General features: G+C 43.8%; 1 protein-coding gene across 1 annotated transcript; it reads left to right on the forward strand.

Moving 5' to 3' along the window:
• Positions 1–4,339: 4,339 nt before the first annotated feature.
• LOC135517932 (ectonucleoside triphosphate diphosphohydrolase 2-like) lies at positions 4,340–24,360 on the forward strand. Its single transcript, XM_064942662.1, has 9 exons — positions 4,340–4,544; positions 10,112–10,229; positions 11,111–11,261; positions 16,545–16,704; positions 19,332–19,559; positions 19,953–20,225; positions 22,383–22,502; positions 22,659–22,793; positions 23,651–24,360. Exons 1-9 carry the CDS (start codon positions 4,428–4,430, stop codon positions 23,864–23,866), a joined length of 1,518 nt encoding a protein of 505 aa, XP_064798734.1. The 5' UTR covers positions 4,340–4,427; the 3' UTR covers positions 23,867–24,360.

Consider the following 24,360-nt stretch of genomic DNA (forward strand, 5'->3'; position numbering starts at 1 on the left):
CTTGGTCCTGTTTTGGTGGGTGATTCTGTCACGTTTGTCGTAATGAGGAGACCAAGGCGCAGTGTGATAAACGTACATCACTATTTTAATGAAAAGAACGAACACTGAACAAAACTATACAAAACAACAAAACGAACCGGGAAGCTATATGACTAGTGCAAACAGGCAACTAAACATAGAATAACAACCCACAAACTATCCAAGGAATATGGTCACCAATCAGAGACAACGATAAACAGCTGCCTCTGATTGAGAACCACCTAGACTAGAAAACCCCATAAACATACAAAACCCCCTGAACAATACAAAAACTACACAAACACAAACCCTTGTCACACCCTGACCTAACCAAATAATAAAGAAAACAAAGATAACTAAGGTCAGGGCCTGACAACTAGTGCAATGTTGTACTACTCCACCATCTTGATGTATTACAAAGGTCAGAGATGCATCTTGCACAGCCAAATCAAATCATTTTTTTATTTTCACAACATTCTATGACTAAGGTGGCTGGAGTCTTTGACAATTTTTAGGGCCTTCCTCTGACACCGCTATCATGACACTAGTTGAGACCCAAATGCAGACACAGGAGGCAGATGGTTGGAGTTTAAGATGTTTAATAAATCCAAAGGGAATATGCAAGAGAATGGTCGTGGACAGGCAAAAGGTCATAACCAGATCAGAGTCCAGGAAGTACAGAGTGGCAGGCAGGCTCGAGGTCAGGGCAGGCAGAATGGTCAGGCAGGCGGGTACAGAGTCTAGAACAGGCAAGGGTCAAAACCGGGAGACTAGAAAAAGGAGAAAATGCTGGTAGGCTTGGACATACAAGACGAACTGGCACAGGGAGACAGGAAACACAGGGATGAATACACTGGGGAAAACAAGCGACACCTGGAGGGGGTGGAGACAATAACAAGTGAAACAGATCAGGGTGTGACAACCACCAGCTTTTATATATATATTTTTTAACCTTTATTTAACTAAACAAGTCAGTTAAGAACAATTCTTATTTTTAATGACAGCCTAGGAACAGTGGGTTAATTGCCTGTTCATGGGGCAGAACGACAGAACTGTGCCTTGTCAGCTGGGGGATTTGAACTTGCAACCATTAAGTTACTAGTCCAACACTCTAACCACTAGGCTACCCTGCCGCTCCAGAGATATACTGGGCTGTACACACTACCCTCTGTAGCACCTTGCGGTTGGAGGCTGAGAAGTTGCCATACCAGGCGGTAATGCAAACAGTCAGGATGCTCTCGAAGGTGCAACTGTAGAACTTTTTGAGGATATGAGGACCCATGCCAAATCTTTTCAGTCTCCTGGGGGGGAAAGGCATTGTTGTGCCCTCTTCACGGCTGTCTTGGTGTGTTTGGACCATGATAGTTTGTTGGTGATGTGGACACCAAGGAACTTGAAACTCTCAAATTGCTCCACTACAGCCCCGTCGATGAGAATGGGGCCGTGCTCTGTCATCCTTTTTCTGTAGTCCACAATCATCTCCTTTGTCTTGATCATGCTGAGGGAAAGGTTGTTGTCCTGGCACCACACTGCCAGGTCTTTGACCTCCTACCTATAAGCTGTCTCATTGTTGTCGGTGATCAGGCCTACGACTGTTGTGTGGGTGTTGTGCTTGGCCACAGTCACCTGTACTCCCTGTTCACATGGGTGAACAGGGAGTACAGGTGGGGACAAAGCATGCACCCCTGATGGGACCCCATGTTGAGGATCAGTGTGGCAGATGTGTTGTTGCTTACCCTTGCCACCTGGGGGATGGCCCGTCAGGAAGTCCAGAATCTAGTTGCAGAGGGAGGTGTTTAGCCCCAGGGTCCTTAGCTTAGTGATGAGCTTTGAGGGCACTATGGTGTTTAACACTGAGCTGTAGTCAATGAACAACAGTTCATTTTGTCCAGGTGGGAAAGGGCTGAGTTGAGTGCAATAGAGATTGCTTCATCTGTGGATCTTTTGGGGCGGTATGCAAATTGGAGTGGGTCTTGGGTTTGTGGGATCAAGGTGTTGATGTGAGCCATGACCAGCCTTTCATAGCACTTCGTGGCTACAGAACGTGAGTGCTACTTGTCGGTAGTCATTTAGGCAGGTTACCTTGGTGTTCTTGGGCACAGGGAGATCTGCTTGAAACATGTAGGTATTACAGACACGGCCAGGGAGAGGTTAAAAATGTCAGTGAAGACAATTGGCAGTTGGTCAGCGCATGCTCGGAGTACACGTCCTGGTAATCTGTCTGGCCCTGCGGCCTTGTGAATGTTGACCTGTTTAAAGGTCTTACTCTCATCGGCTATGGCGAGCGTGATCACACAGTCTTCTGGAACAGCTGGTGCTCTCATGCATGTTTCAATGTTGCTTGCCTCTAAGCGCGCACAGAAGTAATTTAGCTCGTCTGGTGGGCTTGTATAACTGGGAAGCCCGCAGTTGGGCTTCCCTTTGTAGTCCGTAATAGTTTGTAAGCCCTGACACATCTGATGAGCTTCGGAGCCGGTGTAGTAGGAAAACATTGTCATTATTGCACTTGTTGTGGAATAAAGTTGCCATGTAGGCTTAGTTTATAATGTCAACCATAATATACAATAACTCAATCCGCCATGGGGACCTTACCCAAATAGATGGTATAGTTTCATGTTCGCGTTGTTGCTCTGTACAGGCTAGTATAGTCAAATAAGGGCACAATCTGCAAGTCATGTTTTTACAGCATTGAAATGCAAATATGAAAAAATGAAATGAAATGAAAAAAGGGTGAAACAACTTTAAAAATTCATATCTCAAAAGTCATAAGATACTCTGTAAGTAGTGAAAAAAAATACATTCTTGAGCATAGGCCTATTCATTTCTGCAACTACACACTCAGCATAATGTAAGCAAGCTAACTACAATGCTTCCTAAAGACATGATTGACATCGGTAAAAGAGGGTGGGATATCAGCTGATCATTGATGTTCATAATTGATGTAAATCTGATAGTTACTTAAAGACGTCACAATGACTTGGACACACCTACTCATTCCAGGGTTTTTCTTCATTTTTACTATTATCTACATTGTAGAATAATAGTAAAGACATCAAACTAAGAAATAACACATATGGAATCATGTAGTAACCAAAATAAAGTGTTAAACAAATCAAATCTTGGCATTCTCTCAACCAGCTTCATGAGGTAGTCACTTGGAATGCATTTCAATTAACAAGTGTGTCTTGTTAAAAATGAATTTGTGGAATTTCTTTCCTTAATGCTTTTGAGCCAATCAGTTGTGTTGTGACAAGGTAGGGGTGGTATACAGAAGATAGCCCTACTTGGTAAAAGACCAAGTCCATAATATGGCAAGAACAGGCTAGTATTACAGAAAAACAACAAAACATGTTAGTTTTATTTATTCATCACATAGATTGATCAAATTAATTTAAAAACATTCCTACTGCCCATCACCGGCAGCTAAAATCCAATCAAACGCTGAGTTTCTCACTCTACACTCGCTCTCCTCCTCCACTGACGATAATGCACACACTAGAGTATCTAGCCTTGGGCGTCTAAGGCAGCGCACAATTCGCCCAGCATTGTCCGGGTTAGGGTTTGGGCCGGGGTAGGCCATCATTCTAAATAAGAATTTGTTCTTAACTAACTTGCCTAGTTAAATAAAATAAATACATTCCGACTAGGCATCTCTTTGCTCCATTCACCTTGGAAAGAACCTTTACCTGATCCAGTCAGGCATTCAGTAGATAGGCTACGCTTTACCTGATCCAGTCAGGCATTCAGTAGATAGGCTACGCTTTACCTGATCCAGTCAGGCATTCAGTAGATAGGCTACGCTTTACCTGATCCAGTCAGGCATTCAGTAGATAGGCTACGCTTTACCTGATCCAGTCAGGCATTCAGTAGATAGGCTACGCTTTACCTGATCCAGTCAGGCATTCAGTAGATAGGTTAGCTTTACCTGATCCAGTCAGGCATTCAGTAGATAGGCTACGCTTTACCTGATCCAGTCAGACATTTAGTAGATAGGCTACGCTTTACCTGATCCAGTCAGGCATTCAGTAGATAGGCTACGCTTCACCTGGCCCAGTCAGTGTGCGCCATCAGCAAAATACTTCTGACAGATCTTTTTTAAAATAATTATGAAAAAAATGTGGGCTTAAAAATGTTGTTCAGTAATTTACTTTGTTAACAGACATTGGAGTAAAACAAGATTATATTTTGGGTTCTGATGGGGTACGACAGAACTAAGCTCTTGAGACATTTATAAATGATATGGCTACATATAATTAATGTATTGATGCAGCAATGATGTGAATTTTATGAAGCCAAACCCATTGTGAAGTTACCTCACTCAAGCTGTTATCTCTTCTCCGTTGCCTCCACTGCCAAGCCAGGCATCGCATTGGAGATTCCATCTGCAAGTAGAACTACAGTTTCAACACATGGCCAATCAACGCCGTTATATTTTCGCCCCGGTTGCGCTTGTACTGTTTGGAATACTAGCCATTTTGCTTCTAACTATTCCCACCGATGACTTGGCCGAACCTCCGGAATGTATGGTAAGATTCGTTGGGTTATTTCTGTGTTCACAGCTTTTATGCGGTGTCGTGAAATGTAAGATGAACACATTTCCAACCTTGCAATGGAGAGTGAAGTGCAGTGTCCGGTCCTCGCGCGCCACTGCTACGCATTCATAATATAAATAGCATAGTCTATGGCACATGGTAATTTAGAAATCTACTATAACACTGTTGATAAGAAAATTATGTTGACAAGCAGTCAACATTTGAGTAAGTCTATACACCTGATACGTAAAATAATACAAGAAACAATTCAGTTAGCCTACAGTACCATCTTAGGTTCATAGGCTTAAAATGCTCTTTCCATACACTTGAATAAGGTTGATGGCCAACCTTTCTTAGCTCCTAACAAATAATACACCAGTTATGAGAGGACAGTCACTGAAAAATAATAAAAAACTATTTGGCCATGAATGTGTCTGTCCCATTGTCAATATAGCCTTATTTTCTGCCGCATTCATAACTGGGAACTCGGAAATCTCCGACTTTTGTTTTCAGTGCATTCATGACAACTGGGATCTCAAAACCACAAAAACGAGCTCCGACTTGGAAAAATACATTTGAAAGGTCATCCAACTCGGAATTCCAAATTGGAAACTCCTGTATCTTTCTAGAGCTCCAACTTTCCGACTTGAAGACCACTGACGCCGTAATTTGCCATCGTTTTCTTTTGTTCCCAGCTGTCTTGAAAGCACCATTCACCCGGAGAACTGTTCCAACATGGGTGTGAGTTGCTGACAACTTAGTGACACTACAAACTATTTGTATAATTAATGCAAGATAGACCAGAGTCTGTCGTTTCCAATGGGAGCAAATTAATCATAGTGGGCAGAACAAGCAAGGATTTGGGCAGAACCAAGCACGAGCTAATGAGATCCTATTGGCGTGTTCGAGCATTTATTTGCAGATTTACGTTAGGGAATGCCTACTCTGTGAAGTGCGCTTGTGCTAGAACTCACTTTTCCCTTGCACTCTTTCTAAACAACGCAATTTTTGGGAAACTTTGGCAACGGCTGAAGTCTAGTTTTGAAAACAGAAAACTGTATGGAGATCAAATGTTTCATCATGAGAAAATTAGCAGGATGTCTGCCAAAATCCATCTTCTCCCACTGCGGGCCACTTGGCATCCTCTCATCACCATATTTGGTAGTGAGTGAAAATGCCAACTGAAGACTTTACATTTGTACATCCTGTAAAATGTCTGGCTCATTGTTCTACATGTGACACTACAATGTGGTGTCCAAAGCAACCTGCTGACAATGACTGTGTTCGAGAGCATCAAGTCCATGAGGCATTGTTGGCGTGGGGCTTCTCCTGACACCTGTATTACATTGCAGACAGGGTCCTTGGAACTCCCCCCTTGGTTGTGGTGTAGTCTGGCGTGGTCTGGTGTGATGTCACATACCCTCATGCATGCCTGGGTCAAGCCTCCATTCGCTTGAATAGACATTGCAAATGGCTCAACCCCCTGTATGTTTGGGTGAATTAAAAAAATCTCAAGGAAAAGAGTAGTTTAATGCAGCTTGAACCATAAAAGATGATAACTAGTACTGCTTACATGTGTTACTGACAGTCTGGTTAAGTAAAGCATATGAATCAAACCTCTACTGATTTTCATATAAATCTTATTAATACCCTTCAAGTTGTATGAATACCATACATTGTGTTTCAACAAAAAAAAGGGGGGGGAACGGAAAGCAGCTCTTTGTGGAGGACTGGCCTGCAGATGTTCTGTCCGTTAACAACCTAGAACCGTGGGAATGACTACTAGTGCATATTTTGTCAGTGGTGTATATCCATTATGTTTCTCTTTGGAGCATTTCCATGTTGTTCTGTTTTTGGTAGACTCTCCCCCTAACCTCCCATTAGCTAGGTTTCCATTAAATTGGTGAAAGATTTTCATGCAAATATTCTAAAATCTGCATAAAGGAAATGTGCACATTTTCCCACCAGTGGTGTGTTTCCACCATACTGACTTGTTGCAGATAAAAATCAGTGCGTGATGTCGTAGTGCACACAAAATGTACTTTTTCACTCAAGTTTTCATGTACCGAATAAGCAAATCTGAAGTCCCCTATATCATCACAGCTGGAGATTACTACAGGTCGTCTTTGTGTAGCCCCTATCGCCTATCTCTTATTATTTTCCCATACCAAAGCCGTCAACCACACCTCCCTGTTAGCTGGTGAAATTGTTAACCGTCAGTCTGTTTAGAAAAGGTTTGAAGGTCTTATCCTGTTTCCATCCCACTGCCCCATCAATCATGTCAGTGGATGAGCTCGTTTTCAGCAGAAGAGTTTTTGCGGGGGTTATTGGGAGGTCAAAACAGGAAGATGTATTCCTCGGGTGAAACATACAGGCCATGCCAATCAGCTGGTTCGCCATTTAATAGATACAGATAGTTATACTTAATGCCAGATAAATTGGCGCCGCATTTGAGTTATTAATGTCAGCTGTGTAGACAAACTCAGTGGCCTTGTGGTTAGAGTGTCCACCCTGATATTGGGAAGTTGGGAATTCAATCCCCAGCAGAGTCATACCCAATGATTGGGTGTGCTTGGAATTCTGTATTAAATTCAGCGTTCAAAACATCTGGGAGCTCGGAAATCTCAGACTCCTGTGCTTTCGAAACAACTGGGAACTCAGGAAAAAAAACTGGCCTCTTTCTAGAGTTCTGACCTGAAGATCACTTTGTCATAATTTTTCAGAGTTCCCTGTTGTTTTGAACACAGCAAAAGGCCCAGTGCAGTCAAAACTGGGATTTCCTGTGTTTTCTATATATTTCGACACTATGAGGTTGGAATAATATTGTGAAATTGTGAATATTATGATAATGCACATTTAGTGTAAGAGCTGTTTGAAAACACTGCTTGAAATTTCAGCCTGTTTTGGTGGGATGGAGTTTTGGCCATTCCATGGTGACTTCTGTAAATTAGTTAAAAGACCAATAAAAAAGAGTTCCAAACTTCTCTGACAAAATAGCAAATGTTCTATTTTCCCCTTCCCACTCATACCACTCCAAGACAGCCCTAGCTAAATTCTTGCTTGAGAAATTGCTCTTTGCTATGAAGCTATTTTTATTTTATTTTATTTTATTACCATTTAAAGGTCCAATGCAGTCGTTTATAACTCGATATCAAACAATTTCTTGATAACAGTTAAAAGTTTATCTCAATACTTTGTGAAGACTTAACTTGTGAAGACTTACAGAAAATGTTTGACCTCTGTCATTGCCAACAAAGGGTATATAACAAAGTATTGAGATAAACTTTTGTTATTGACCAAATACTTATTTTCCACCATAATTTGCAAATAAATTCATTAAAAATCCTACAATGTGATTTTCTGGATTTTTTTTTTCTCATTTTGTCTGTCATAGTTGAAGTGTACCTATGATGAAAATTACAGGCCTCTCTCATCTTTTTAAGTAGGAGAACTTGCACAATTGGTGGCTGACTAAATAATTTTGTGGTCAATTAACCATTTCTTTGGGGATGCTGATGTCTGCTTGAGGTTATTGTCTTGGGGATCCATTTGCAGCCAAGTTTCAGCCGCATGGCAAAAGCAACCAGGTTTTTGACTAAAATGTCCTGGTACTGGGTAAAGTTCCTGACACTTAACAGAACCGAATAGCCACATAGCAACAAAACCGACACGTGCGCAACTAACAGACCAGGTTGGCTTACATTGTTGACAACATGTAAACTAAATTTAGTCTCCAATGTTTATTGAAAACATAAATACATTTGCACAATGAGCACTCATTGTCTCTCAAATACATTGTTACAGTTGTTGGTTAGCTAGGCAGGGAATTTGATCCATATTAGCATAGACATGACATCAGTTAAAACACCTCAAAACAAAAGATGGTATCAAGAACAAGATAAAATTAGCTGAAACGAGCCACCAACGATTCCCCACGACATCTTCTTGTCATTGTTGCTAGCTATCTGGCCATCCAGAATCGCAACATCACGTTGTCAGCTAACCTATCTATAACATCGAAGATCCACCACCATATTTTAAAGTAGGTATGGGGTTCTTTTCTGCATATGCATCTTTCTTTTGATGCAAAGCCTACGACTGGTGTGTGTTACCAAAGAGCTCTATTTTCATGTAATCTGACCATAGCAACAGTTCTAATCCAAGTGTCAATGACGTTTAGCAAACTCCAGGCATTTACATTTGATGGATGTTGTAAAAATAGTGTTTAGAAATATTATATTCTTATTTACAATAAAAGTGACTCTAAAATGACGCACTACATTATTTATCATTCATTTCTATTTGGTACAAAATAATCTGAAACACAACCAAAATAAACTGCAAAATCATTCAAGAAGTTTGTGGAGTCACAAGCTTGATGTAATCATTGGGTGCTAGGAATATGGGACCAAATACTAAAGTTTTGACTACTTTAATACACATATAAGTGAATATGTTCAAATACTGGGGGGACTATGGGGGGACTATGTACAACAAGTGCTGTGATTTCTAAACCGTTCACCCGATATGGATGAAAATACCCTCACATTAAAGTGCCGGAGTACAGAGCCAAAACAAAATCTGTCACTACTTTTGGACCTCACTGTAGCTCAGCATTTGTATTTTTTATTTTATACAGTATTTTTTATTCTGCTTTATCAAGGGTGCCAATAATTATGGTAATGACTGTATATTACCATGTAAACACACATTTAGCATGAGGAAAAACATACAGAGACGGGAAAGGTCGATTGAAGTGGAAAGAATGTAGATTAAGTTAAATTATTCTAGACATATGGGTTGTGTGTGTGTGTGTGTGTGTGTGTGTGTGCACGCTGTCACAAAAACAGGAGGCTTCTGGTCTGAAAGCAACCCATGTTTGTCTGGTCTGAGAACAACCCATGTTTGCAGATCATGAAGGAGCTGTTTGGAGTGTCTAAGCTCCACTCCTGATTGTGCTATGTATCGTCAACTCTAAACATGGTGAATTGTGTGTAAATGTTCAAATGAGAAAGGAAACAATAACTTGCCAAACACAGTCAGCGAATTAAACAAGTTTCAACAGCCTTGTCAGAAAAAGAGAGCAATTCAAATTGAATTATGTCCAAAAGTGGATGTTTAGAGTTGATGATTCATAGGACAATCAGGATTGGAGTTTACACACTACAAACAGTTCATGATCTGCAAACATGGATTGTTCTCATCCTCTCTCACTTGCTCCACAACTTTCCATCTATCTTATCTTGAAGTAAACATGCAACCAACATTCTTGCTGCCAAAATATATACACATGTCATAAAAGACAGAGGCCACCATTTGAAAGAAGAGTTTTATAGTCAATCAAGTTAAATGTCTTCCAGATGCCTCTATCCCTATTAAATGTCTTTGCGTAGATGGATTTCAAACACCTGATCATTTGTAGCCTTTTATTGTTTGGAGTAGAGTAGAGCCAATTAGGTTGTCTTTCCTTTGACATCATTCTGAATCAGCCATTTTTGTCAATATTTTTCCCCTCTGTCTTTAACCTCCCTCTCCTCTGTTCTCTCCAACCCTCTCCGCAGTATGGGATAGTCTTGGACGCAGGTTCCTCCCACACAGCTATGTACATCTACAAGTGGCCAGCAGACAAGCAGAACGGCACAGGTGTGGTCACTCAGCACAGTGAATGCCATCCAAAGGGTAAGAGTGTCCCAATAGAAGGATTGTTCCAGGTGTTTGTCTGCTATTTAGCTAGTGTTTACATATCAATTACTTTAAACTTATTAAAACAAGCAATATTACCATTTGTTAGTAACCAATTATTTGAAGTAATCACCAGAAAGTACAGATTTACATTTTTTTTTAATGTAAATTGCAGGCAGATACAACATTATAGTATAATAGTGTGCTTACCCAAAGCCTTACACCCTAAAATCTCAATTCTACTTTTGTTGGGTACTCTGAATAGGAAAGAAACACTGTTTTAGTTAAATGGTGTGGAGGTTTTTTGGCACTCCAGTTGGCAAAGAACAGTTCCCTTTGTGTGCTGTGTCGCCAGTCGGGTAACTCGTTACACAAGGCTAGACATAAAGAAGCAGAAAAACATGGATGCCTAGCAACGGTGGATTTGTCAGTAGTTGTGCAGTGACTCAGTGTGCTGTGTGCTTTTCAAGTCCTGTCCTGCATACATGACTTGCGTGTTCATATAGATCACAGTTGTTGGCTGCTTTCATTCATGTGAAGTATTTGCAAATACACCAGCTTTCCTGAAGTTCATGTAAACAACACTTTCCAGGTAGTAAGACTCAATCTCCAAGTGCTCTCTTTTTATGTACAGTAGCTACTGCATGTGTGCATGCATGTCTCCCCACCATCGTGGGGAGACATTACTAGTCGTTTTGATCAATGTTAAATGGAATATAGTTAAAGATATACTTCTACAGCTCTGTCTAGGGAGAGGAGTTATTTCCATAAACTCAGATGACTAGACAACCAAATAAGTGGATGGAATTAGTAAAATTGTGATAATGTGTGGCCGGACTATATTACATACAGTAATGTATCATGTTCCCGCCATGCAGGTGGAGGAATCTCTAGCTATGTGGGACAGCAGGGAGCAGCAGGGAGAAGCCTCCAAGTTTGCCTGGACCAAGCCATGCAGGATATCCCCAGAGCCAGGCACCACCTCACACCTGTCTACCTTGGAGCCACCGCTGGCATGAGGCTCCTCAAGTGAGTTATAGTGTGTTAATGTGTGTGAGTGCACAAGCATGTGGCTGTATCAAGGCACCAGGCGAGACCCAAATGCAGACACAGGAGGCAGATGGTTGGAGTCTTACAATGTTTATTAATCCAAAGGGGTAGGCAAGAGAATGGTCGTGAACAGGTAAAAAGGTCAAAACAAGATCAGAGTCCAGGAGGTACAAAGTGACAGGCAGGAAAAATGGTCAGGCAGGCGAGTACAAAGTCCAGAAACAGGCAAGGGTCAAAACCTGGAGGACTAGAAAAAGGAGAATGCAAAAAGCAGGAGAATGGGAAAACTGCTGGTTGACTTGGAAACATACAAGACGAACTGGCACAGAGAGACAGGAAACACAGGGATAAATACACTGGGGAAAATAAGCGACACCTGGAGGGGGTGGAGGCAATAGCAGGAACAGGTGAAATAGATCAGGGTGTGACAGGCTGTGTGTGGGTGGGTGTGCGTATGAGTATCTTTGTATGCAAATAATCAGTGGGTAAGGATCAGTGGTGTAAAGTACTTAAATATTTTTTGCAGGTGTCTATACTTTACTATTAATTTTTTTGACAACTTTTACTTTTACTTCACTACGTTCCTAAAGAAAATAATGTACTTTTTACTCCATACATTTTTTACTCCATACTTTTTACTCCTACGAGAACGGCGGTGTGAGATGTGGTCAGGCCTCGGGAACACTCGTTCATTTGTTGATGTTGGTGCACGCCCTAAGGAATCCAAAAATCCTAGACGTGTGTATTTCTGAGGATGGCCGAAAACACCCAACAAGAATCATCGGCGATGGGTGAGTTGGATATTCCAGAGCCCATGCAACTGGGAAGAGCTAGATTATCGGTTGGGGAATGCTCACGTAGGCTGAGTTCTAACTGTCTGTACTGTGGAGGTGTGGGACATTATATAGCCACCTGCCCTGTCAAGAAACCATTTTCTTTAGTGGGTACAAGTACTCTGGCTCACCAGGCTGGGAGTTCCCTAATTCACATCACCTGTACACCTTTTTTGTGATTCTGCTGTGGGGAGACCAGTCTAAGTCTCTCTAGGTGCTCATTGACTCTGGGGCTGATGAAAGTTATGGATGCTACCATGGTTTCTGAATTAGGTATTCCCACTCAACCGCTCTGTCCCCATGGATGCAAGGGAACTTGACGGCCACTCAATCGGAAGAGTCACACATAGCACAGTGCCTGTTCAGATACGGGTTTCAGGAAACCACAGTGAGACCATACAGTTCCACCTCATCGATTCACCCCATGTTCCTGATCTGGGATTTTCGTGGCTCCAAAAACACAACCCTGTTATTGACTGGACCATGAGCTCCATCCTGTGTTTTGGAGCCCGTTTTGTCATTCCCACTGCTTTAAAATGGCACAGCCGTACCCTGAGGCGTCATCCACAGGGCGTAAGCAAAGCCTCAGATGTCTCTGCCGTTCCCACTAAGTACCATGACCTCCTGGATGTACTCAGTAAGGCACGGCCTACTTCTCTTCCCCCGCACCGTCCTTATGATTGTGCCATTGATCTTCTCCACGGCACCACACCACCTCATGGTTTGCTATATTCTCTATCCGGCCCAGAGACCAAGGCCATGGAAGAGTACATTGAGGAATCTCTGGCTACTGGAGGCATCTGTCCGTCTGCATCTCCTGTCGGCGCAGGGTTTTTCTTCATGGAGAAGGACAATACCCCGTGTCCGTGCATTGACACGACATCTTAATGATATAACGATCAAGATTCGTTGCCCCTATCTCTCCTCAGCTTTCGAACCTCTCCAGGGGGCCACAATTTTTTTCCCAAGCTGGACCTTTGGAATGCCAACCACCTGGTTCGAATATGCAAAGGAGATGAGTGGAAAACAGCATTTAACACAGCCAGCGGACATTATGAGTACCATGTCATGCCGTCTGGACTCACCAACGCCCCCCGCTCTCTTCCAATCCCTGGTAAACAATGTGCTCCGGGACATGCTAAATCGTTGTGTTCGTCTACCTTGACGACATCCTGTTTTTTTTTCCGGTCTGCCCAAGAACACGTTCTCCATTTCAGACAAGTCCTTCAGAGCCTCCTGGAGAACCAGTTGTTTGTGAAAGGCAAGAAGTGTGAGTTCCAATGCTCTACAATCTCCTTTCTAGGATATGTCATCACTGATGGAATTGTCCAAATGGATCCTGAAGAGGTGAAAGCAGTGGTAGATTGGCCTCAACCTACGTCCAGGGTGCAGTTACAACGTTTCCTAGGGTTCGCTAACTTCTACCGCCATTTCATTCAGGGCTACAGCACTCTGACGGCCTCCCTCTCTGCACTCACCTCTCCCAAAGTACCGTTCACATGGTCTCCAGCTGTTGACAGAGCCATTGTGGACCTGAAGCATCAGTTCACCACAGCACCCATCCTCATCCATCCGGACCAGTCTCGTCAATTTGTGGTAGGTTGATGCTTCTGATGTTGGAGTGGGGGCCATCCTGTCCCAGCGATCTGCCCAGGACCAAAACCTCCATCCCTGTGCCTTCCTGTCCAATCGTCTCAATCTGGCAGAAAGGAACTATGACGTAGGCAACCGAGAACTTCTGGCAGTCAAGATGGCGCTGGAAGTGTGGTGGAACAGGCTGGAAGGAGCAGAACAGCCATTTTTGGTTTTGACCGATCATAAAAATGTGGAATATCTCCATACAGCCAAGTGCCTTAACTCCAGGCAGGTGGTGGGCTTTGTTATTTACAATATTCAACTTCACCATTTCCTACCACGCAGGGTCCAAAACCATGCCTTCCAGCTTCAGTGGGTTGGGGTATTGAAACACTGGTTCGCAAGTTACAACGTTCCCAGCCTGAACCTGAAGGGGACCTTGCTGACCGATTGTTTGTCCCAAACTCAGTCCGATCCTGGAATGGGCTCATTCCTCCAGGCTGACCTGTCATCCAGGTTCAGTCCTAGCCTTCCTCTGACTATGTTTCTGGTGGCCCACAATGGTTCCCGACGTTTCTGCCTTCGTCACCGCTCAGAACAAGACCCCATGGCAAGCTCCTTCTGGCCTCCTACAGCCACTACCGGTTCCTCATCATCACTGGTCTCATATCTCTGTACTTTGTCACTGGGCTCCATCCGTCTGATGGCAACACCATCATTCTGACGCTAGTGGATCGGTTCTCCAAGGCCACCCATTTCATCCCTCTCACCAAACTACCCTCTGCCAAGCAGACGGCCCAGTTCATGGTGAGCCACGTCTTCCGGATCCATGGACTCCTGGTGGACATCGTCTCTGACCGGGGTTCTCGTTTCAGATCTGGAAGGCGTTCTGCACTCTTATTGGGTCGTCAACCAGCCTATACTCTGGATTCCATCCCCAATCCAATGGCCAGTCGGAGCGAGCTAACCAGGATCTGGAAACCACCCTATGATGCCTGGTCTCAACCAACCTCACTACCTGGAGCCGGTAACGTGTCTGGGTAGAGTACACCGTTCCCTGTTCAGGCACTGGACTCACCCCATGGAGCACTCAAAAGGGGAATCATCCTCTACTCTTCCCTGAGCAGGAGGTCCGCGTACTCTCAACCCAGATGTTCGTCCGCCGCTGTCGACGTACCTGGAGAAGAGCTCAGGTAACACTTCTCAAGACCAACTCCAGGTATCGTCAAGAAGCAGATCGCCGGACTCCAGCTTCCCGCTACCGCATTGTGCAGAGGTTATGGCTTTCCACACAGGACCTGTCCCTTCAGGTGGAGTCCCGCAAACTGTCCCTCCATTTCATTGGTCCTTTTCCCATCTCTAGAGTCCTTAGTTCCACTACTGTACATCTCTTGTTACCCCATACCCTCCGTATTCACCCTACTTTCCATGTGTCTAGGATTAAGCCCGTGTGTCACAGCCCTTTGTCTTCTGTCTCCAGGCCCACCCCTCCTCCCCATGTCATCGATGGCCATCCGGCATACATGATAAAACACCTCCTGGGTGTTCGACCACTGGAGAGGGGGGGGGGGGTTCCAGTACCTGGTTGACTGGGAAGGTTGCGCCCCGGAGAAGAGGTGCTGGGTTCCCGCTAGAGACATCCTGGATCCAGCCCTCATCGCCGACTTCCATCGGCGACACCCCGGTCAACCAGGTATGCGCCCAGGTAGGACACCGGGTGGCGCCCCTAGAGGGTGGGGGTACTGTCACCACCTGATCTGTTTTGCTTGTCTCCACCCCCTCCAGGTGACACTTATTTTCTCCGGTGTAATTATCCCTGTGTTTCCTGTCTCTCTGTGCCAGTTCATCTTGTTTGTCAAGGCAACCAGCGTTTTTGTTTCTCAGCTCCTGCTTTCCCAGTATTTTCTCACCCTCCCGGTTTTGACCCTTGCCTGTCCTGACTCAGAGCCTGCCTGCCTGACCTCGAGCCTGCCTATCGTCTTGTACCGTTTGGACTCTGACCTGGTTTATGAACTCTTGCCTATACCTGACCTGTCTTTTGCCTACCCCTTTTGTCATAATAAATATCGGAGCTCAACCATCTGCCTCCTGTGTCTGCATTTGGGTCTTGCCTTGTGCCCTTATACCTTCTGCTTTGCTTAATATAAGGAATTTGGAATGATTTATACTTTGATACTAATGTATATTTTAGAAATTACATTTACTTTTGATACTTAAGTATATTTAGAACCAAATACTTTTATTCAAGTAGTATTTTACTGGGTTACTAACTTTTACTTGAATAACTTTCTATTAAGGTATCTACACTTGTACTTGTGTATCACAATTGAGTACTTTTTCCACCACTGGTAAGGATTTCCCGCTCCAGGGTGGACTGGCAAAAACAGGCCCCCACCTTTAAGCTGCCAAGCTCCTAGAAACATAATCATACCTGTTTCAGACACACAGTCTTATTCCTACAGTCTGTTTTAAAGACACATGTTCACACTAAGTTATACTAAGACCCCCATACCCATGCAGACGTACACATAGACATGTTTCATGCTCTTGTTCACACCTGTTTCAGACACATGCAATGTTAACAGAATTTAGGTCAAAGAAACACACACAAATGGCACTAAGAGTTTCTAACCCATGCAAATATGGGCATTTCTGCATCTTTGTGTTATCAGGGTAAAATGTGAGTCGTTGTGGGTTCTGAGATATCTAATAGGAAATAAGTCCACAACAAGCTTGAGAAATGTAGCATTTGTCTGGTAGATAGGGTATTGTTGTCATGCTGTTTTTCATTCCATTCCCCATGTTGATCCTGAATCTACAATATCTGAAGTAGTACATTTCACTTTGTCAACAGTATCTCCAGCCCTGTCCAGTCAGCCCAGGTTTTACAGGAAGTGGGTCATAAAATCCAGTCCTATCCATTTAACTACCAGGGGGCAGCCATCTTAAGTGGCCAGGTGGAGGGAGCATACGGCTGGGTCACTGTCAACTATCTCTTGGAGAACTTCATCAAGGTACCATGGCCCAGCTTTCACCTTTCACCTGATTAGAAAATGGGGTCACAATAAACACTTAAATAAAAAAATAAACATTGCTCTCGGTTCATATAACCGGGGTTACATTAGTAACCTCTGGTAGCCGCTAGATGCGGTTGTAATAAACTGCGGTTTCTGTTTTCTTCCTACAAATATGTATCTTTTGAATGGTTTAAGCAACAAGATAAATTGCACCCCTACACTGAAAGATAAATCTCAGGAATACCCACAAGCAACGCAGGACTCATTAGAACTGAGTGGACAAGACCAGGCACTAAAATAGACTGGGGGAAAAATAACAATCATTAGCTAGGTTTCCATCCAATTGGCGACAGATTTTCATGTGAATATTCAAAAATCTGCATGAAAACAATATGTGCATTTTCCCACCAGAGATGTTTTCCATTTAATTGACTTGTTGGTTATAAAAGGTTGTGGGTGATGACGTAGTGATAACGGCAGCCTAGCATTGATGAGCATGTCACCAGAATAAGACCCTCAATATTGTTTGGAAAGGAGCATCAAGCTCATCACCTTGCACTTTCACCACCCTGTAAAGTTCATAATTTATTTAATCTGTAGGCTAGTAAACTGCATGCTTTCCTGACGAGTTGTCGCAACATGTCAGCGACTGACTCCAAATTTACTTCGATATGATGGTTGTTACATCAATATTTGCCCATAAAAGAGTTTCCACCGACATTTCTTGCACAATTAATTTTACCGACACAAAAAGTCCCACCTTGTCTAGCATATTTTGTTTTGTCCACATATAGAAAGTTTACCAACAAATTGTTTTTTCTCCATCAAGCCTGTCATTACATTTTTTTATCCAACATGTTCTTTACTGGCTTAGAAAGGTTGGATGGAAACCTGATTCGTGACTATGTTCTTTTCTACACAGAATATTAAATTATTGACTAATGATCTTCTGAATTTCCAAATACATTTCTGATGCATTTCAGTCACTTCTAACGATAATTCCTTTATATTGAAGTACTGTCAGACTGATTTGTAATAGAGTGTCATAGCCCCAATTTAAAAAAGTAAACATTGGCCGTTGATTACATCACCCTTTTTTTTACATGGAGGGGTCAAACATTTTTTTTGTTTAAAATGAGGTTGCAGGCCAAAACAGTTTGGGAACCCCTAGTGTATATGGCTGTTTGAATATAAAGATTCTGCATTAGCATTGCTATCTATGGTGGTTGTAATCGATCCCTGTCTTATTCATTTCTGTGCACGCAACCATAAGCACTTAAAAATGTAAGTATCCTGTGTTAGTTTCATTCCAAGCTTTTGTAGGCATTCTTTGAAAATGTACAGTACCAGTCAAAAGATTGGGCACACCTACACATTCAAGTTTTTTTTTTTTGTACATTGTAGACTAATAGTGAAGATCAAAACTATCAAATAACATATATGAAATCAGGTAGTAACCATAAAAAGTGTTAAAGAAATGTTAATATATTTTGTTTAAGATAAAGAAAAGATTTGTTGAAGAAATCGTAATAGAGCACTCCACTAGTCAGGCGTTTATGGAAGTGTGGTCAGGCAGAAGCTACTCCTCAGTAAAAGGCATATGACAGCCAACTTGGAGTTTGCCAAAAGGCACCTAAAGACTCTCAGACAATGAGAAACAAAATTCTCTGGTCTGATGAAACAAAGATCGAACTCTTTGGCCTGAATGCCAAGCGTCATGTCTGGAGAAAACCTGGTACCATCCCTACGGTGAAGCATGGTGGTGGCAGCATCATGCTGTGGGGATGTTTTTCAACGGCAGGGACTGAGAGACTAGTCAGGATCGAGGCAAAGATGAACGGAGCAAAGTACAGAGAGACCCTTGATGAAATCCTGCTCCAGAGTGCTCAGGACCTCTGACTAGGGCGAAGGTTAATCTTCCAACAGGATACATTTCTGATATTTCCACATACCCTAAGCACGAAGCCAAGACAACACAGGAGTGGCTTCGGGACAAGTCTCTGAATGTCCTTGAGTGGCCCAGCCAGAGCCTGTACTTGAACCAGATCTAACATCTCTGGAGAGACCTAAAAATAGCTGTGCAGCCAACCTGACAGAGCTTGAGATGATCTACAGAGAACAATGGGAGAAACTCCCCAAATACAGGCGTGCCAAGCTTGTAGTGTCATACCCAAGAAGTCTCAAGGCTGTAATCGCTGCCAAAGGTGCTTCAACAAAGTACTGAGTAAAGAGTCTGAATACTTATGTACAGTAAATGTGATATTTTATTTTTTTAATTATTTATAAATTAGCAAATATTCTAAGTTTTTGCTTTGTCATTATGGGGTAGTGTGTGTATATTGGTGAGGGGGGGATTATTTAATACATTTTATAATAAGGCTGTAATCTAACAAAATGTGGAAAAAGTCAAGGTGTCTGAATACTTTCCGAAGGCACTGTATCTGTTCACACTGCTATGCTTTATCTTGGCCAGGTCGCAGTTGCAAATGAGAACTTGTTCTCAACTGGCCTACCTGGTTAAATAAAGGTAAAAAAAAAAAACATAGATGACTGCATCTGCTGTGTAGACAAAATACCCACACACCTCTCCTGTTACTTTGTTTGTCCCTGTGTGCCCACTGTAGTATGGCTTTGTGGGCCGTTGGCTGAGCCCGGGCAGACAGACGGTGGGGGCGTTGGACTTTGGTGGGGCGTCGACCCAGATCACCTTTGTGACCAAGGATGAGGTGGAAGATGAGAGTGACAGGGTGAAGCTACGTCTGTATGGCCATGACTACTCCCTGTACACACACAGCTTCCTGTGCTACGGACGAGACCAGGTCCTCAAACGCCTACTGGCTCACCTGGTGACGGTAGGAAACATTCTGTTTGGCTACAACAACATAACAACAACCTTATACAGTACAGCAAGGGCCCAAAGTCTTTCCCAGTCATGTCACATTTTCAGGAAATGCTCTTGGTTCATGTTACAAGATACTATCATAGTGTAAACCAGGACCATTGAAATAAAGAAACATTGTTATTAATCATTGGAAACCCACCCACCCATGACTGGTTTTATAGAATTGTTTTCTACCACATATTTAATTCACTGTGTGTATTTGAAAGTCATCCCAGCACAATTGCAACAATAGATGTTGGCACTCAGTACCATAGTACTCCATGCCTGTAGCTTTCTCTCTACTTGATGTGTCAAGTTACTGTAACAATTTCTCACACTCACTCAATCCCTCTCTCTCTCTCAGACTCAGGGTCACACAGGGACAGTGGCCCATCCGTGCTTCCCTGCAGGCTACATCGTCACCATGAAGCTGGGGACATTGTTTGACTCTCCCTGCACGGTGGCCCAGACACCCAGCTACAGTTACAATCCCCAGGCAGCCCTGTCTGTGAAAGGCACTGGCGATTATGATCACTGCCTGGGCAACATTACTGAGATATTTTCCTTCCACAGCTGCCCCTTCTCCCAGTGCTCATTTGATAAGGTGTTCCAGCCCAATGTCAGTGGCAGCTTCATGGTGAGAGACAGTTTACAGTGGTTAAATCAACCCTAACCCTAGCTTCATGTCCACATCTGGGTTCAACCTTAATCCTTCCTTCAACCACAAACCTAACCTTTACCCCAACCATAGCTTCATGCCCACATTCCTGTTTAACCCTAATCCTAGCCTCAACTACAAACCTAACCCTAGCTCTAATACTAGCTCCGGCCCCAACCCTAGCTCAAGCTCCAACCTTAACCCAACCCTATCTCCAGCTCCAACCTTAACCCCAACCCTAGCTCCAGCTCCAACCTTAACCCTAGCTCCAGCTCCAACCTTAACCCCAAATCTAGCTCTAGCACCAACCTTAACCCCAACCCTATCTCCAGCTCCAACCTTAACCCCAACCCTAGCTCCAGCTCCAACCTTAACCCCAACCCTAGCTCCAGCTCCAACCTTAAGCCTAGCTCCAGCTCCAACCTTAACCCCAAACCTAGCTCCAGCACCAACCTTAACCCCAACCCTATCTCCAGCTCCAACCTTAACCCCAACCCTAGCTCCAGCTCCAAACTTAACCCCAACCCTAGCTCCAGCTCCAACCTTAACCCCAAATCTAGCTCTAGCACCAACCTTAACCCCAACCCTATCTCCAGCTCCAACCTTAACCCCAACCCTAGCTCCAGCTCCAACCTTAACCCCAACCCTAGCTCCAGCTCCAACCTTAACCCTAGCTCCAGCTCCAACCTTAACCCCAACCCTAGCTCCAGCTCCAACCTTAACCCCAACCCTAGCTCCAGCTCCAACCTTAACCCTAGCTCCAGCTCCAACCTTAACCCCAAACCTAGCTCTAGCACCAACCTTAACCCCAACCCTATCTCCAGCTTCAACCTTAACCCCAACCTTATCTCCAGCTCCAACCTTAACCCCAAACCTAGCTCCAGCACCAACCTTAACCCCAACCCTATCTCCAGCTCCAACCTTAACCCCAACCCTAGCTCCAGCTCCAACCTTAACCCCACCCTATCTTCAGCTCCAACCTTAACCCCAACCCTATCTCCAGCTCCAACCTTAACCCCAACCCTAGCTCCAGCTCCAACCTTAACTCCAACGCTAGCTTTAACCCTAACACTAGCTCCAGCTCCAACCTTAACCCCAACCCTAGCTCCAGCACCAACTTTAACCCTAACCCTAGCTCCAATCTTAACCCCAACCCTATCTCCAGCACCAACTTTAACCCCAACCCTAGCTCCAGCTCCAACCTTAACCCCAACCCTAGCTCCAGCACCAACTTTAACCCTAACCCTAGCTCCAGCTCCAACCTTAACCCCAACCCTAGCTCCAGCTCCAACCTTAACCCCAACCCTAGCTCCAGAACCAACTTTAACCCTATCTACAGCTCCAATCTTAAACCCAACCCTAGCTCCAGCTCCAACCTTAACCCCAACCCTATCTCCAGCTCCAACCTTAACCCCAACCCTAGCTCCAGCTCCAACCTTAACCCCACCCTATCTTCAGCTCCAACCTTAACCCCAACCCTATCTCCAGCTCCAACCTTAACCCCAACCCTAGCTCCAGCTCCAACCTTAACTCCAACGCTAGCTTTAACCCTAACACTAGCTCCAGCTCCAACCTTAACCCCAACCCTAGCTCCAGCACCAACTTTAACCCTAACCCTAGCTCCAATCTTAACCCCAACCCTATCTCCAGCACCAACTTTAACCCCAACCCTAGCTCCAGCTCCAACCTTAACCCCAACCCTAGCTCCAGCACCAACTTTAACCCTAACCCTAGCTCCAGCTCCAACCTTAACCCCAACCCTAGCTCCAGCTCCAACCTTAACCCCAACCCTAGCTCCAGAACCAACTTTAACCCTATCTACAGCTCCAATCTTAAACCCAACCCTAGCTCCAGCTCCAACCTTAACCCCAACCCTAGCTCCAGCACCAACTTTAACCCTAACCCTAGCTCCAGCTCCAACCTTAACCCCAACCCTAGCTCAAGCACCAACTTTAACCCTAGCTCCAGCTCCAATCTTAACCCCAACCCTATCTCCAACACCAACTTTAACCCCAACCCTAGCTCCAGCTCCAACCTTAACCTCAACCCTAGCTCCAGCCATAATCCTAACTCCAGCTCCGACCCTAATCATAACTCATCCTTTTTTCTCTCTCTCTCTGTCCATTTGTCCATCAGGCGTTCTCTGCCTTCTTCTACATTCACCAGTTCCTACAGACTACTACAGGAATCCCTGTCACCACCCCTGCCCAACTGGAAGAGGCAGCCCATTCTATCTGTAACATGAGCATCAATGAGGTTAGCAGCCTTCTGTCTGTCTGTCTATCTGTCTGTGAGCATCCATGCATGTAAGAGAAAGTGTCTCTGTTTGCGTGTGTCTCAATGGATGATGGTTTTGTATGCGTGTCATGTATTTCATGTCTATGTCATCCCCATTTTTATATCCTGTTTCAGATGTTGGTGCTGGCCCCAGATCAGGAGCCTCGTCTGCAAGACTTCTGTGCTGCCTCTGTGTTCACCAAGGTGCTCTTCACGAGAGGCTATGGCTTTGATGAGATCTCATTTCCCCACATTTCCTTCCAGAAAAAGGTGAGCTTGCATGTTGGGAATGTTTTTTTTCTTCTCTATCTCCTTCTTTTACTCCAGATATCAGCATAATCCTTTACATTACACAATGTCATATCAGTAAAGACATTACCGTATGAAGATAGGCAGAAACTGCTTCTCCAATAGAAATGCCCGATCACACTTGTAGGCGATGTTAGCTAGCTAAGCTCATGCATAGGAACAGGTCTACTGGTTGTCTCCCACCAAACTGCGCATGTGCAGGCCGTCAAATCAAAGGCACTCCTTCAATATAAAGTTGTTTTTGACAAAAATTAAAATGTGTCAGTTTGTCACTTTCACAAGGTTGGAGTAATAAAATATTCAACCACTTAAGACGGGGCGGCAGGTAGCCACTTAGGGACAGCAGGTAGCCTTGTTGTTAGAGCTTTGGGACAGTAACCGAAAGGTTGCTAGATCGAATCCCTGAGCTGACAAGGTAAATATCTGTCGTTCTACCCCGGAAGAAGGCAGTTAACCGACTGTTCCTAGGCTGTCACTGTAAATAAGAATTTGTTCTTAACTGACTTGCCTAGTTTAAAAAAAGGTCAAATAAAAAAAGACATTGGCTTGAATCTAGGTAGTGCCTTTAGATTTTGAGAAAATGTCAAGACATTTTCACTTCTCTCATTGTCTTCTCAAACACCAGACCCTCGACCTGGTCCACTTGGTCTGTTTTTCAAGAGTTCCCAGAAATCTCACAATGTTGCATCGTTTTTGAGGCTGCAGCCTCTCCATTGAAGCTTTAACCTCTGAATGTCCTTAACTAGTGCACCAGGTGCGTATCAGAATGCTCTGAGTGTACCCAAGCTGACTGAGATGTGTGTTTGTGGTGTCACCAGGCAGGGGATGCCTCTGTGGGCTGGGCCCTGGGCTACATGCTCAGTCTGAGCAGTCTGCTGCCGGGGGAGAGTGTGGGCCTGAGGAAGGCCCTGAAACCTGGAGCCTGGGCTGCCCTGCTCTTCCTCTTAGTCCTTCTCCCCGCCACCGCCCTGATGTATGTTTCCCTCCAAGCCTGCCGCAGGAAGAAGAAAGGAAGCAGTGACACTGTCAGCTAATCATCATAAGGGACTTCCATTGACACCTGCTTTCACTTTGTTTGGAGGAAAGATGGCAAACTCTTTGTAAGGGTGCTGGTGGTAAAATCCTGGACCCAAGAGTGCGTAGATAACTGTATCATGAAGAAGATATGTTGTATAAAGTGTTGATCATCTTTACACTGAGATATAACAAGTGAGTTCTCCCCGGCTAACAACACATTTAATATATCCTTTTTTTATGTATACTTTAACAAACAGTTATTTTTATGTACAAGTATACATTGTAGGCTATAATTAATGTTCAACATCACTCTCACAACATGTTACCCAACATTTAAGTATAATTTGTTTGTGCTTTATATTCATTCTGTATTTTGTATTCTGATAACAAAAAAATCAACTATGTTTTGTACATGGAGTGGCCTTTTCAGAAGATGTGTTAGTATTCATGTGTTTCATACGTCATATTGACTACAACTGACTAAAACTATAAGTACCATCATACCATCCCC

The sequence above is a fragment of the Oncorhynchus masou genome, chromosome 28 (genome assembly GCF_036934945.1).
Source record: "Oncorhynchus masou masou isolate Uvic2021 chromosome 28, UVic_Omas_1.1, whole genome shotgun sequence".
Classification (NCBI taxonomy): Eukaryota; Metazoa; Chordata; class Actinopteri; order Salmoniformes; family Salmonidae; genus Oncorhynchus; species Oncorhynchus masou.

Bases quoted from the DNA above. Each gene is read 5' to 3' on its own strand.
- LOC135517932 (XM_064942662.1), top strand. From the start codon at position 4,428: ATGGCCAATCAACGCCGTTATATTTTCGCCCCGGTTGCGCTTGTACTG. The intron at 4,545-10,111 runs GTAAGATTCGTT...CCCTCTCCGCAG, and splicing joins CCGAACCTCCGGAATGTATG to TATGGGATAGTCTTGGACGC. The intron at 10,230-11,110 runs GTAAGAGTGTCC...CCCGCCATGCAG, and splicing joins CAGTGAATGCCATCCAAAGG to GTGGAGGAATCTCTAGCTAT.